The 16467-nt window shown below is 46.2% G+C and overlaps 1 protein-coding gene and 1 pseudogene across 8 annotated transcripts in view; one reads left to right on the forward strand and one right to left on the reverse strand.

Annotated features, from left to right (window-relative positions):
- Window positions 1-1054, forward strand: part of TTC13 (tetratricopeptide repeat domain 13) — a 70076-nt gene extending 69022 nt beyond the window's left edge. For all 8 annotated transcript variants that reach the window (XM_059053302.2, XM_059053303.2, XM_059053298.2 and 5 more), the window contains one exon: window positions 167-1054. In XM_059053302.2, coding sequence (XP_058909285.1) covers window positions 167-281 — 115 coding nt within the window. In that variant the 3' untranslated portion in view covers window positions 282-1054. The remainder of the gene's footprint in view (window positions 1-166) is intronic.
- A 36-nt stretch (window positions 1055-1090) lies between these two features.
- Window positions 1091-14811, reverse strand: LOC131750357 (zinc finger protein 649-like; annotated as a pseudogene).
- Between the last annotated feature and the right edge of the window lie 1656 nt (window positions 14812-16467).

Genomic DNA, 16467 nt, shown 5'->3' on the forward strand with positions numbered 1-16467 from the left:
CCTGCTCTGTTCACAGTGCCCCCTGCTTTGTAACATTGTCTGACGTCGTGCGTAGGGAGTACTGGAAAGTGAATATCGTGATAGGAATTAATAGACCGTAAGCTTTGCCTTTTTTTGTACAGCTGTGTTGATTTCCACGCCCTTGCTTTGTGTTTTTCTTTTTCAGTATCTCACCTTCTTATAAGACTCTTCCGTCCGTGTCCGAGACGTTCCCAACGTTAAGATCGATGATTGAGGCGCTCAACACGGACTCCTCCCCACGTTGTCTTAAGAAACTCTAGTTACGCTGTGGTATTTATACAAGTAAAGGGCCGGACCTCTTGCTTCTTAAGTTATTTTTTAAAACATGGAATTATAAAGAAATTAGGTCCTTTATTACTTTTGATACCAATTTTTGATAGGAATTGAATACTTGAAATCCTTTTCCTTACCTTTCCGAACCACGACAAAAATCATGGAAGAGGGTTTGGGGGCGACAGAAAAGCTCTGTGGGAGGGGAGGCGTACGTATTAGCCAGCGGCCTCTTGGTTTCCACTTACAAAGTCATACAACTCTTTCCTCCAAAAACCAAAAATCAGTCATTAAAAGGAACAAAACCAACAGCAAAACAGGAGTGTTTTCATTCCTTTAAAGATCTGGATATTCTTCAGAGACCTTCTCTTCAGGCACATTGTGAGAAGGCATCTTGTTTTCAACTCACATCACCCTCACGCGTGGACCCTCCGTTTGGTTTGAACCACGGGAGATTCGTGGCCATCAGAGTGCTCCCAGGGCTCGTGGCCGGGGACCGTGAATGAGGCAGACAGTTTTTGCCAGTGATTCAAACACTGAATTGTGGAAACATGTTTGTTTTTCTCCTCTTTGCTGGAAAAAAATAAATGGGGGTGATTTCTGTAAATCACCAGTTTTTGACACTGGATTATGTACATTTTCATCGTGTGAACCAGTTTCACTGTCAGGTTATAAGAACAGTCCGAAAATTACTGATTTCCTTTTTCAGACAGGGTAGGTGACAGTACCTGGGTTCCATTAAACTGTTGCCATTTCCAAATCATTTTCATTTTTCTTTGATTTTTGTTAAAGAGTTAAACTAGTCACTGCTTCTTTCCGTTATTGAGTTTTCGTCTCGCAGGCTTGCACGAGAGGGACACAGCAGTGTCCGCAGGCGTCCATGCTCGTTGGCAGGGGCTTGACGCTGGGCACTGGCAGAGTCGTCCGTGGTCTCAGCAGAACGTGGCCATTTGGCCAGATAGGACTTGCCCTTTGGACAGATGCTGTTCTGGGTCCTGACGTGTGCTTCAGAACAGCCACCGAGATTGGCTCGTGTTCTCCTCTCATCTGGATGGCGATAGAAATTGTCAGGCACGCCTCACTTGAGAAACAGATTTTACACCCACAGGCCAGCCATCCCCTGGGTCTTCATTTTCATATGACAGGTGAGGGAGTTGCGGCTCTGGCAGGTTGATGACTCTCCCGGGTCCCCCCCAGCTATGAAAAGCCAAGGTGCTAGGATCCAGCCAGGCCTCTCTGACCCCCAGGGCCTAGCCTGCCTCACCACGGTCTCGAGGCACCAAGGATCCATTCGCAGGTTCTTCTCAAGATTCAGAGTACTTAACACTGTTCCGTGCAAAATCTCCATCTATCTGTTACATTTCTCTGCACTCTCAACTTCATGCTGTTTGACCAAACTGGGCTACCTAAAGACTGCTGAAGCCACAGAGGAGCTGCATCCAGATATAGCCTACAGCATTGCAAAGTGAGATAGGGATTGCAGAGAGTAAACAAAGGAGAAATGAATGAGTTTTTAAACTTTTCCCTCTTTTTTGCTTATTATCTCAAAAGCAAAATCTTTCAACTTTATCAAGGACTTTTCTTTACCGTCACCAACTCTTCAAGATTTTTAATTGTGAGACACCCATTTTTCAGTTGGGGAAATGATCCAAATAAATTAGCTGACTTTTCTAAAATATACGACAGTGTGTCGAAAGCCCAGAATTGGTATGTAATTTTTCCTTGAAACTTAGTTTACCAACTCCAAATGACTACGTTTCAGCTTTTATTGAAATGGCCCAGTTTCTCCTCATGCGAGTATTGTAAATATCCTGTCATTAGACCTACTGAAATGCCAAATTCTGTGATCCCAAGATGTTCTGGGGAAACCTTTCACCTTCTACTCCATGTCCCCAAATACTTGAGCCAACCTGACTCTGGTCTGAACAGAGCAGGTCTGTTTGGTGGCCGAGAGGGTACTGGGCTCCCATTCCCATCTTTGAGGGTTCTTGTCTCGAGAAGGTCATGAAGATTTGGAATGCTTTTTTTTTGCGGCACGCGGGCCTCTCACCGCTGTGGCCTCTCCCATTGCGGAGCACAGGCTCCGGACGCGCAGGCTCCGCGGCCACGGCTCACGGGCCCAGCTGCTCCGTGGCACGTGGGATCCTCCCGGACCGGGGCACGAACCCGCGTCCCCTGCATCGGCGGGCGGATGCTCAACCACTGCGCCACCAGGGAAGCCCTGGAATGCATTTTTATATCATAATGTTTCAAGTGCTCTCCTCACATCTTCTGTTACACTGAACAATTTCACCTAAAATTCAGAGTTGCATCATACAGGCTATCCTCTGTTTAAAGCTTTTTTTAAACGTCAGTCTTTAAAATCAGAATCAGGTTCACCTTTATCCTTAAAATTTCATATAGAAAACTTTTGATCATTCTGAAGAAACAAGGCTGCTGTGTGTCTTCTGTCTGTGTTTGGTTTTTAGCTCATCAGATACGCTGATGCTTTCGATTTCGTGGCACGGAAATCAGGGCTCTCCTGCTCGGCCTGGGATACCCCGAGCCTACCCCCAGCTCTGCGATGAGGACTGGAAACGCCAGGTTTGAGAGGCTTTTCTGCCCCAGGTCAGATCTGAGTGTGCGAGGCTGGGTTCCCAGGGTTCGGCAGGTTGGTCTAATCGTGTACCTGCATTTTGGTTCTCTTATGCTGCAGCTATTACCATTAGAAATTCTTTGCGTAACTCATTTGCCTACTAGTTGTCTGTCTTAGGACCCCTTTACCCCCTAGATGATTTGAAGTGTGTCTTAGAGGGGGCTGTGCATTGGTCCAGAAATGTCACCCAGGACGCAGTCCGTTCACAAGCCAGTGCTTCTCTCCCTCCTACAAAATACCACCCCCTGTCGCTCCGCTTGCCCTCAGTTCCATCGCTATCTCCCCCGAGCCTGTAATCTCTCCTGACCCCTTCTGCAGTCTCGACTTCCTGCTGCTGCTCTGATTAATCCCCGCAAAGCATCTCAGCGCCCGGAGATAAAAGTCAGTCTTCTACAGTAGCGGCCCGGCCCACGCGCGACGTGGCCTCTCTCTGCTCTTCCCCTCGCCTCCACGCTCCAGCCACTTTCTTTTCTTTCCATCGGCTCTGTGAGGCTTCTCCTTCCACGGGGGCCTCAGTTAACTGAGCACCGTCCAGTGGGACTGCCCGCCACGATGCGGGTGTTCTGTAGTCTGCCTGGTTCAGTATGGCAGCCGCCAGCCGCACGTGACTAATGAGTGCTTGAAGTGGGGTGAGTAGGGCCGCGGAGCTGAGCGTTTACTTTATTTTAAAGAGTTTAAAGTCATATAGCTGCTATTATACGGGATGGCACAGCCTAGAGAGTTCTGAATTCGACTAGAAGGAGCTTTGTCCTGGGAATAATCCCAAATGGTGTCCTCCGGTGGTAGTTAACTGTATTATGAACACGTTGTTATAGACTTTTCCAAGGATCTCAGCTCTATTTGTAAAAAGGCTCCTATGAACATGTTCAAACTTTCAAAAGACTAAAAGATCCTATAGGTAAGCCTCGTTAGCAAACTAGGAATTTTGCGTGGAACATTATTTCTGATGAGGAAAGTGTGAGGGACAGGAAGCTCAGCTCCAGCTCTCCAGTGCTTGCCTTTCAGGCAAGATTTGTACGAATCAGAGCAGAGATCAGCAGAGTCACCTGAAGAAACCCGTGTGTCCCAGACCAGCAGGAGTTGGCTGTATGTTCATGAACGTTCTCAAGATGTCTGTCTTGGAGCCGGTGACTCCTCACCCCAACGTCACTTCCTTCCCCGACTCTTCCCTGTTCCCTAAGTGACCCCCTCCCACCCAGCAGCTCCGGCCAGAGCGCCAGGGGCCTCCCCGAGGCTGCCCTGGCCCGTCCAGTCGACTCCAGAGTGTCCCAGTTATGCTCTCGTCCAGCCATCATCACTGTCATGCCCAAGCCATTTAAATTTAAAGCAGGTAAATGAGATGAAAGTACACACTTGTTCCTCAGTCACACTTGCCCCATTCCAAGTGCCCAGGAGCCGCCGGTGACTGGTGGCTGCCCTACTGGACGGGACAGAGACGGGAACACTTCCATCATCACAGAAGGTTGTGCTGGACGGTGCTGCTACCCTGAAAACAGACCGCCCCTCCATGCTTGGGAGTCCCTGTGGTTTTAAGCAAGAGTACAGGTTTTGAGGGGTTTGGAGGACAAATCACAGAGTTTAGTTGCAGCGCAGGGAGGTGAATGGGAGAGAGGAAAGAGAAAGGAAATCACCACCAGCAGCTTGAAAAATCTCCACTGATTACTGGCTCGGGGATCTGGGGATAGGCCTGGGGTGTGCGTCCTCCCCGAGGAGATTCACACACAGGCGGTTCAGGAACCATACGTGAGAAGCATCAAGCTAGGATATGAAAACCTGCCTCGCTGCCTTGGGAGTTTTTCTTCCTCCGCTTTATGAAACCACATAGAACCAAGTATCTTCTTGAATAATACAGCTGCGATTAGAATTATGGTAGTCCTGTTCTTCAAACTACGTTCCCACAAATATAAAATCACTTTAGTTCTATAATTTGCAAGCCTCAACTTTACCAGAATTGTAACTGGTAGTCCACGAAAGTTGGGTATGCAGACATATATGAAACTGATATTTCTCTATAATTGAATACAACTCAGTTCACAAGCTCCAGTTCCTACCAGTACTGGAAAATGTAACCCAATCACCGAATCACGGTGATTCGGACATTTCCAGTTTCAAGCTGCCTTATTGGGGGACTTCCTTGGTGGTCCAGTGGGTAAGACTCCGAGCTCCCAATGCAGGGGCCTGGGTTCGATCCCTGGTCGGGGAACTAGATCCCACATGCATGCCGCAGCTAAGACGTCCGCATACCGCAACCAGAGATCCCACATGCTGCAACTTAAAGATCCCGTGTGCCACAACTAAGACTCAGCACAGCCAAAATAAATAAATATTTGAAAAAAAAAGAGCTGCCTTTTTGGAGCTCCCGGTCAAACAGGACAGGACGGTCTGACCCGGAGTGGGGCGGCTCAGCTGCCTGCTGTGCTCAGTTCCAATGGGCCCCACGGGGTGCAGCGTACGCGCCCTGCTCACTGGCAGCGGCTGCGTCTGTGCGGCCATTGTGTCCGGCCATCGCTGGCCCACGGGTGCACGTGTGGCCTCTTCACCTCCCCTTCCCCTCGGCGGCCACTGGACACCGTGCTGCGCGAGCAGGACAGAGCTGAACCATCCACCCACGCTGGAGGCTCCGCCATCGGCTGTCGCTCCTCTGCTCTCGGGGCCTGTGCTGGGCTGGGGACTTCTCCATGGGGCTGGCTGCCATCTTCCCCGGGGGGAGGGCCCTTTGGAGCTAACACATCTTGAGCACTTACTGTGACTGGCATATTTCTAAGTAAGCACCAGTGTTACCTCTACTCCGATGGCTCGGGTGGGGGAGTGCCTTGCCCGTCACAGCTCTTGAATTTTGCCCGAGTGCCTGCCACTGAGTAAGCAAGCACTTACTTGGGGGGCGTGGGGCAGTGGGGATGGGCTCCGGTACCCTTGGCCTTAACCCCTGAATATATGTCCGCTTACTAAGTCAATCAGATAAAGAAAAATCGAGTTGCAATATGATACATCAATCCCACTCCTGGGCGTATATCTGGAAAAGACAGAAACTCTAATTCAAAAAGATACATGCACCCCAGTGTTCACAGCAGCACTAGTTACAATAGCCAAGACATGGAAGCAACCTAAATGTCCATCAACGGATGAATGGATAAAGAAGATGTGGCACATATATGCAATGGAATATTACTCAGCCATAAAAAAAGAATGAAATAATGCCATTTGCAGCATCACAGATGGACCTAGAGATGATCATAGTAAGTAAAATACTTAGAGAAAAATATCATAGGATCACATATATGGAATCTAAAATATCACACAAGTGAACTTATTTACAAAACAAAAACAGAATCAGACATAGAAAACAAATTTATGGTTACCACAGGGGAAAGTGGAGGGAGGGACAAATTAGGAATTTTGGACTAACAGATACATACTACTATATATAAAATAGATAAACAACAAGGACCTACTGTATAGCACAGGGAACTATATTTAATATCTTATAATAACCTATAATCAAAAAGAATCTGAAAAAGGACATGTGTGTGTGTGTAGCTGAATCACTTTGCTGTACACCTGAAACATTGTAAATCAACTCTACTTCAATTTTTTAAAAAGTATTAAAAGGAAATAAGATGTGAAAATTACCATGTTTCATTGAAAAATAAAACTGCCTTGAGCACAGCAGGCCCAGGATTGAATCCCCCCTGGGATTTGACCTGGGCGGACAAAGGAAGGAAGGAAGGAATGAAGGAAGGGAGGGACGGAGGGAGCGAGGCAGGAAGGAAAAAAGCTGTAAAGTGCACTGACTGCTTCCCATCATATACCAGGTAGAAATGCCACCATGTTTTTAGAGGATCTCCCAGAGGTCATCCATTGGGGGACCATATGGATTGGCTTGTAATTTAATGCAACTCTAGAGATTGCCTACGAATGAACACATTTGTTAAGGCTTTTATAGTCTCAACTAACACTAACAATTGTCACTTGCTAGCATCAGAATTTAAAATAATACATCTCTGACCAAAAATAGATTCTGAATCAATGAATCTTTCAGTTAGTAAGCTTAGTAGGTCTAGAACAATTTTTACGTGCAGATTAAGCCCTAAATTACCATTGTGTGTAAAAGTCACTCCTGAAGTGAATATAGCATCTTCTGCTTCAGGTAAATATGTGTATGTTAACTGTCCATCCCATTTCACAAAGGTTTAAAGTAATGCATAAAAATACATGCAATACAGAAGACTAGTACAAGGGGAGAACCAACAAACCATTAAAATACACACTTTCAGGGCTTCCCTGGTGGCGCAGTTGTTAAGAATCCGCCTGCCAGTGCAGGGGACACGTTCGATCTCTGGTCCGGGAAGATCCCACATGCCGCAGAGCAACTAAGCCTGTGTGCTACAACTACTGAGCCCGTGTGCCACAACTACTGAAGCCCGTATGCCTAGAGTCCGTGCTCCGCAACAAGAGAAGCCACCGGAATGAGAAGCCCGCGCACCGCAACGAAGAGTAGCCTCTGCTCACCGCAACTAGAGAAAGCCTGTGCGCAGCAACGAAGACCCAACACAGCCAAAAAAAAGAAAAATTGAAATACACCCTTCCCGTTTTAAGGTACATGCCTTTCAATGCATCCAGCAGTTTAGAATGTACAGGGTTCTCAGATTATCTGGTTGAGCTCTTGCAATTTGTAACGGAAGAAACTGGGACATGAAGAGGTGAGTTTCCCAAGTTACACAGGGAGGGCTGACAGGGCTATAAAGGGCACCATCGCTGATTGTACTGCACAAAGCCTTGACCACTCCCCACCATGGGCCTTCCGCTCTTCAGGCTAAATAGCCCCTTACATTGCTCTTCTCCCTTCCTCTTTAAACTTATACCTCCTCTTCTTACTTCTTAAAATGAAACATTTATAAAAATAACAGTCCAGCTATGGTCTGGCCAGCACAGTGTGTAAAGGAGCTATCTTTTTCTTTTAAAAGATCTTTTTGTTGAAGTACAACATAATACGAAAAATGCACATATGTGTTCACATCGATGAATTGTCACAAACCCAACACACCTTTATAACCAGCATCTAGATGAAGAAACAGAACATTACCTGAAGCCCAGGAATTTATATATGTATATATGCATGGTAAATATGTCATAAATTTTATATAAATATAACAAAGACTGCAGTGATTCTGTGAGGCAGTTAATCACACTACTGACCTAAGTCAACCCAAAACCCCTAACCTAACTCTTCCCTAGCTGTTACTATGTTTGTTTAATAAAGCTTTACCATTTGACCTTTTAATCTCCATCAAGGACAATCTTATCAGTATGGGTCCATGCTTTCTTATACCTGTTCTCTTTTTTTCACTTCATTACAAAATCTAGTTGTCATTCAATACATGACCTGCCCTTTTAGTTTTGTGTCAGCAATAATTGACTTCCTTTCCTTTTTTTTTTTTAGTGTGTTCACAGTGTTTTATTTGTATATGATTTCATCAGCTAGTGGATGAGGCAGAATGTACCACTGCAAACCCTGCCCCCTTCACTGCTTTCCAGCAGTTTCTCTCCAGTATGTAATGACACTTATTGAGGGAAAGGAATTCCCACTCATATTTTTACACAGTATAAGCTCACTGATGACGTATGGTGATCACTGATGATAGGGTCTATCTTCCAAAACACAGCTTTCCTAACCTCTGCATTCATAGGCTTTCCGGTTATACGTAAGCTTACAATCAGCTATACATTACTGCTCAAGGCTTTTCCACATAGAATGTACCAGGTTTTCCCTATGTGTTTTTTGTGCCGTAAAATAAGATGTAATTGGCCATTGCAGGCATAACCACATTCAGCACATCCATGAGGTTTCTCTCCTGCACAAACTTTGTTATGTCCTGAGGGTGCACTTCTGGCATCTGACTGTTCCATAAGGACTACATTCCTATCTGTGAGGAGCCCACTGACGTGTAATGATGAGTGAGGGGGTCGCAGAAGGCATCTGCACAGTTACCATATTAACAGGGCTTTTCCCCTACAGGAGTTCACTAGTATCTAATAAGCTGTGACCCTTTATGGAAGGATATTCCACCTTCACTGAATCTACTTCTTCCTCTCGTGTGTGTCCCCTTGTGTTTAACCACGCATGGCATGTAGGAGAAAGCTTTCCCACACCTGTTGCATCCATAGAACCTCTCTCCTGTGTGAGTTCTTTGATGGACAATGAGCATTGTCTTTGTAGTGAAGGCTTTCCCACAGTCACTGTATCCATAGAGGTTCTCTCCTGTGTGAATTCTCTGATGTTTAATGAGTCCTGATTTCTGTGAACAAGATTTTCCACAGTCAGTACATATATACCGGGAGTCTTTCCTATATGAAATCGCTGATGCATTATGAGGCATGCCTTCTGGCTGAAGGCTTTACCACATTCAGTGCATCCATAGTGTTTCTATCCAGTGTGAGTTTGTTAGTGTATAATAAGACTGCCCTTCTGTATGAAACTTTTTCCACATTCACTACGTATATGAGATTTCTCTCCTGTATGAACTTTCTGATGCAAAATGAGCTGTGATTTTCTGGAGAAACCTTTCCCACACTCATTGCAAACATGGGGCTTTTCTCCTTTTTTGTTTCTCTGATGTATAATGAGCTCTGCCTTCCTGCAGGAGGCTTTGCCACATTCAGTACATTCATAGGGGTTCACTTCTGTACGAGTTCTCCAGTGTTCAGTTAGCTTGAACTTTCGTAGAATGCTTTCCCACATATACTGCATACATGGGATTTATTTCCCATATGAGTCTTCTGATGTTCAGTAAGCTGAAATTTCCTGAGGAAGGCTTTTCTGCACTCACTGCACACATAGGGTTTCTCTCCTTTGTGAGTTCGCTGATGTTCAATGAGCTTGAACTTGTTGGAGAAAGTTTTCCCACACACGCTACATCTATGGGGTTTTTTTCCTGTATGAATTCTCTTATGTTCGTTGAGCCAAGACTTCTTGAGGAAGGCTTTCCCACATTCAGTACATTCGTGGCATTCTCTCTTTTGTGTATTTGCTGATGTTTAATTTCAGTGTAAGTTTGCTCATGATTAGCATGGAGAAAGGATCTCCCGTCTCCATTAAACTCAGCAGGCTCCTTTTAAATCACAGCTTCTACTCTGGTTGATTACATCTGAATATGATTTCAAAGTTTTCCTGTGTAAATCAAATACATCATGATTTGGTCTTAAAGGAAAATAACTTTTGCTCTGACAAATAATATTCCCAAATGCATTCTGTTCATAACACTGTTCCATCCTCTTCAGCATATTTTGGTTTTGCCAGCACAGCTGCACATGGTCATCCACTTTCTCAATTTCTGGAAGGGGGTGACTATGAACTTAATCTTCTAAGGTCTGTGGTGGTTCTCTTTGTTCCAGTTTTGCTAACTTGATGCCCCACTGACACAGGTGATTCTCCAGCATCATGTCTCAGTAGAGGTCCTTTTGAGCAGGGGTCAGGAGCTCCCACTCCTCCCAGGTGAAGTCAACAGCCACATCCTCCAGTGTCAGTGATCCCTGAATTGCTCTTGATCCCACTCCGATCTCCTAGTGGCTATACTTAGTTTGTGAATTCTTTCATTTCAGGTCCTCTCAATAAGCAATTTCTTATTAGGATTAATCCAATGAGAAAAACTATATAATATCTCAAGCTTATTCCAGACTTTATGCCTCCAATTTTTTTTAAAAAATCTATCATTATATAATTGGTATTATATGTCTGTTTGTGATTTTAAAACTCTTTGGTCTATAAACATTTGCATCTTAAGTGCCTTTATTGACTAATGAAGTCTTGACTTCTGCAATGCATTCAGTATAAAGAACACCTTCATTAAAATAGTCTTCACCTATCCCCATGTTCTTAATCCCTCTTCTCTCCCTTTCTATATCTCCTTCCTCTCCACCTTTGGATCAACTAAACTATACCCTAATATTGGTGATGCACTTGTGTGGTAGCTAAACAGACTGGTTCAGCCTGAGCAGTCCCAAGCTTCCCAATACTCTGGTGGCACAGGATGAAACCAGAAAGTATTGAGATTACACACTGCTACATTTCTCCTAAAATTTTTTGAACACCCACGCATGTGTCATAATGATTAAACTCAGTTGTCTGGGACTTCCCTGGTGGTGCAGTGATTAAGAATCTGCCTGCCAATGCACGGGACACGGGTTCAATCCCTGGTCTGGGAAGATCCCACATGCCGTGGAGCAACTAAGCCCATGTGCCACAGCTACTGAAGCCCGCGTGCCTAGATCCCGTGCTCTGCAACAAGAGAAGCCACGACAATAAGAAGCACGCACACCGCAACAAAGAGCAGCCCCCGCTCGCCACAACTAGGGAAAGCCCATGCACATCAACGAAGACCCAACGCAGCCAGAAATAAATAAAAGTTTTAAAAAACTTATAACTTAAAAAAAGGCTCAGGTGTCTGGTATTTTGCCAACCTTGGAACATATAAAACCTGTACCCTTACACATATTTTTCCTTTTCTGTTGTTATTATGAAATGTACCAAGATAGGAGGACATAACATATTCTATTTGACAATGGGTTTACAACCTCCAAATATTTAGGCATATGAAATGTGGGCTTCCGTCTCTAGTCTTGCTTCAGGCCCTCAGGATGTTAGGGCCGGGCTGGAAGGCGGCGGTCCCGTGTCTGCTCCTGCTGCTGTCTGCAGACCCTCGGTCCCCCCGTGGTAGGCTCAGGGCTACCATAAGCACTAGGCTTTGGTCCAGGACCCAAAGACAGGCCATCAGTCTCAGTCCTAGTTCCAGGGTGGTCTCAGGGAAAGGACTCTGATGGGCCAGCTGAGGTCAGGTGACCATTGATGGCAGATGAACCATCAACTGTAGCCATAGGGTAGAGTCCTGTGATGACCTTGTAGTGATGACGAAAAGGGAATGGGCATTGCTGGGCTGACAATCCCCACCTTGTCCAATATGCTTTGATAGAATGTAGTTGTTTTATTTTGTTCAGCGGACCTTTCTTCTTAGCGGTTTCAAGTTGTACATTTACTTGTATTTAGAATAATGTATCTTTTCTAACTGAGCATGATTTCCAGAGGAGAAACTTCCCAAACCTAAATTACAAGATGGGTGGCCATACAGCCCAGTTTGCTCGGAACAGTCTTGATTTATGCCTGTGTCCTGCTGTACTTGTTAATAGTGCCCCTTTTCATTCAAAGGTATTCTGGTTTAGATGAGCGTTCATACAGTGCCTCTGATTATAAGTGGCCTTTTGTTCGGCGAGCGTGAATGTTAACCTGTATTCCTGATTGGTCCACATGGCGCCTTCCTCCCAAACACATTTGGCCATCATTTGGTCCCAGCAACTACTAGAGGCGAAGCAGTGTCCTAGATAATGGAGTTGGAGTTGAGTAAGAAACCCTGTCCCTAAGGAGCCCATGGCCCTACTAGGAGAGAGAACACAAATTAGGTCGGTATAATACAGCCTACGAAATCTGGTGTGAATAGAGCAGGGAAGAAACTCTGCTGAGGAAACTGGGAAAGACCCAGAAAGGATGAAACATAACCCCATAAAGGATGGACCAGGGGACATGAACCTCAAAATTGCTGACTCTGGCCTATTGGCTTGTGCCTCTTCCTTTTATCAGCTACATAATCCAAAGCTGAGAAGTTCGTCATCACACAGATGACTGCTGACAAGAGAGTCACATCAGGATGCTTTTCTGACAGTGAATTTGGGCCACCTCATCCAAGGTCAGTCCTGCACTGGGTGTCTCAGTGCCTGCAGTTAGAGGAGCAGACCGGGATGTGCTGTGCCCTGTGTGAGGACACCAGAATGTCCTCACGTCCCTGTGAGAGTTCACAGTCGGGAACCCCCCCGAGGCCGCTCTAGAACCAAGGCAGCCACATGAGAGCTCAGGCTCAGTAGTTGTGGCACATGGGCTTAGTTGCTCCGCAGCATGTGGGATCTTCCCGGACCAGGGCTTGAACCCATGTTCCCTGCATTGGCAGGAGGATTCTTAACCACTGCGCCACCAGGGAAGCCCCTCTGCTATTTCTTTTTGCTTGTGGCTCTATCTGCAGCAATTTGCATCATGAGAAAACAGATTCTGTAGAACTATGCTTTTGTTGAGATAGCTAAACCCAACGCTCTTACCTAGTCTACCTTCTTGCTCGTAAGTGTAGGTAGTTTTTGTCTGGGGAAAAACGTTGGTGCCTATGGTGAAAAGATAGGTCTCAGACCATGACACAGTAGACAAGGGGCACGATGTCCACCTAACAGGGATGCAAAGGAGCACGTGCTATGAAACCTCTCCCTACACTGATCTCAGCGTTACACGTGTCTTTCCAATGCAAGAAAAAAGAACAAGATGGGACACAGGACGCTGCTTACACTGAACCGTCTGTCTCCAGTTCATACACTCTTTCATTCATCCATCCAACCAATAGATGTTTACTGAGAACGCACCATAAGTGCTAGGCACTGAGCTAAGTAAGCGCTGGGGAACAGAAACAAAAAAGACATACTCGCTGCCTGCTCACGGAAAGAGACAAGCAATCATAATAGTCACAGCTGAGAGTTGCTGAGCGTTTACTATTTGCCAGGCGCTGTGCTAAGCACTCACTTGTCTCATTTAGTCCTCCTGTGAGACACGTAGAAGCGGAAATAAGATAGAACCTGTGTAAAAATGGAAGAGGAGAAAAAGAAAGTCACTTAAGATCACACAGCCAGCAGATAGATGGTGGAGCTGAGATTTGAGCCTTGGCCATGTGACCCAGAGCCTACGTCTTTACCGTCTTCGGCAGGTGTCTCCGGAGAAAATCAGTAATGACGGCTAAGTGAGAGAAGGGCTACAACAGAGGAGTGAGAGGTGGCCTGGGACACTGCCATCTGCAACGCAGAATTGAAAAAGGCTTGGGGGTGAGGCCCAGAGAGGCCTCTGTGGGGCAGAGGGCGGCTCTTCTCTCTGCGCTGACCCGCGATTCCATCCTCGCCCGACAGACACTTCAGGTTTCACTTTACTTTCATTAGTTTGGCGTTGGGACATTATAAATAAACTAGTTCTGAGGGTTGGGGAAAAGGCATCCCCCAACTTGGTAACTTTGGGCAATAGCGAGGTTCCCTGTTTGTAAAACGCAGGTGTCAGTCGGCGGATACCTGAGGGCCTAAGAGCTGCAGGGGAATTTCTCCTTTTTAAAAGGAACTCAGGAAAGCAGGCTGAGCAGTGTGGTCCGGCCAGACCCTCACGAGGCACGTGAGGCTCTTCCCCTCACCTTTCTCTACTATGCCTTGGTGTGAAGTCAGAGTGTCCCGCTACTAAACGAACAGACGGTTAGAAGTCGCGAGAAGCGGGGCTTCCCTGGTGGTGCAGTGGTTAAGAATCCGCCTGCCAATGCAGGGGACGTGGGTTCGATCCCTGGTCGGGGAACTAAGATCCCACATGCCACGGGGCAACTAAGCCCGTGCGCTGCAAGAAAGCGAAAAGAAAGAAATCACAAAAGTCACAAGAAGCGAGAGGTGGCAAGTTAATAAAAGAGTGAGTCATGGAAGGTTTCAGTATGAGGACTCATGAACACCAGGGTCGTGACATCTGTGGGCCATACCGTGGACATGGCCACCAAACGCTGCCTCACCTTTACTGGGCTTCAGTCCTCCTCTGGAGAGACCCCTCCCCAGGAAATAGGGAGTTAACCCTTATTTGCTAAAATGAGCTTAGATGACAGCAACAGGCCCCCAAGTCTCCTGCCTCTTTGCGAATGGGCTTCGATTACTGCAATCTATAGGAACAGTTCTGTTTCACATTAGTCAGGAAAATTACCCCAGCCTCAGCCTCTCACCAGGAAAATTCCACTTGTACTCTGGGTCCTGTACGTACGCACGTCCACTATGATTATGGCATACATCCTTGTAAATGCAAGTTAAGGCTCTGTTGATACCTTGCAAACAGATAAGCTTGCTCCTTTCCCTTTGGTAGCACTTAATGTTAAACAGTGCACTTGATTCCTAGCAAGAACTATATCCAGTAAAGATCCTCTGTGCTTCCCATGCCGGTGGCGCTGGTTCAATCCCTGGCCAGGGGAATTAAGATCCCACGTGCCGTGGGGTGTGGCCAAAAAGATTTTTTAAAAAAAACTTGCCATGTCCTATTTACATGCTTCTTTTAAAGTCAAGAGTTTAAAAAAGTTCCTGGCCTGAAGTCACATTGTTTTAGAAATCAGGTTTTTAAACATCTTAAAAAGCCGTGTCTTTTTTTAATGTATAATTTAAATACTGCATGCAAATTAGGAATGCCAATAACTCTACCATTAGGAATAGCAGAGGACAATAGGCCAGCAGTAGGAAAAGGTGGACAAGTCAGAGAGAGAGAGACATATTCAGTGGGAAAATAACAATCACATTGTCCTAATATATAAACCATTGGTTTTTCATTCTTTACAGTGAAGTAAGTGAGAGAATTGCGGCACGAGAAACAATTTCTCAGTTGGTTAAGCAGCTATGGTGCGATCAATCTAGGTGGACACTTCTCGCATGACTTAACGAGCATTTACAGCTTCAAAAAGACAATAAAACCACTGAGGGGAGCATCCTATAGGGGATTTTACTTCTTTTTTTTTGTGGTACGCGGGCCTCTCACTGTTGTGGCCTCTCCCGTTGCGGAGCACAGGCTCCAGACGCGCAGGCTCAGCGGCCGTAGCTCACGGGCCCAGCCACTCCGCGGCATGTGGGATCTTCCCAGACCGGGGCACGAACCCGCGTCCCCTACATCGGCAGGCGGACTCTCAACCACTGCACCACCAGGGAAGCCCCCCTATAGGGGATTTTGAAAGAGGTTTTACCTGGAGTCTTGGTGATGTGATCAAATCTGGAATAGTTGGGAAAGGCGTCAAAATGAGTTAGAAAAGTGTGTTCTTAAATCTCAGGAGAGACAAGTGTGTCTGGCCTCATTCTGTTCCCCAACACCACGGGTGCAGAGCTCCTGGGAGATCAGGGAGGGCTCCGAGAAGCATTTCCTACCAGCTGCCATCAGTGTAAATCAGATGCTGTCACTCCACCCAGACTTACCAGTTCTGGACCGTGCTCTGTGCTCCAGCATCACCTGCAGGTGGTCTCTCGTTTCTACCTTAGCCTCTGATTTGATACCCTTGTCTTACTCTGTCCAGGGCCCTAGCGTTACCCTGGCTTTTGCTATTTTCCAACTGCTTTCTTGTTGGGTGCCTTTTCTTGCTTCCCTCGCCTGGATTGCTTGATCTCGGGCTTGATTCAGGAGGATAAATGATACAAAATGATGGTGACGGTGGAAGAACAAAGTGCCATGGGAAAACCAAAAGGACCGATTTATTTCTGCCTAAGTAGACAGCTGGGAGATGGCTACTCAGAGGAGGTGATGAGTGTGTTGGGTCTTGGAGGGTGAATAAGAGTACGTCAGGTTGGATAGAAGAACCTTCCTAGAAGCGGCAAAATCGGGAGAAAATAATCAGAGATGTAAAAGTGCCCGGCACCTTGACATGGCTTTGTAGATGGGCCTGGAAAGGTAGTGTGGAGCCTACACTTGTACTTGC

Source organism: Kogia breviceps, chromosome 2 (assembly GCF_026419965.1).
Source record: "Kogia breviceps isolate mKogBre1 chromosome 2, mKogBre1 haplotype 1, whole genome shotgun sequence".
NCBI lineage: Eukaryota > Metazoa > Chordata > Mammalia > Artiodactyla > Physeteridae > Kogia > Kogia breviceps.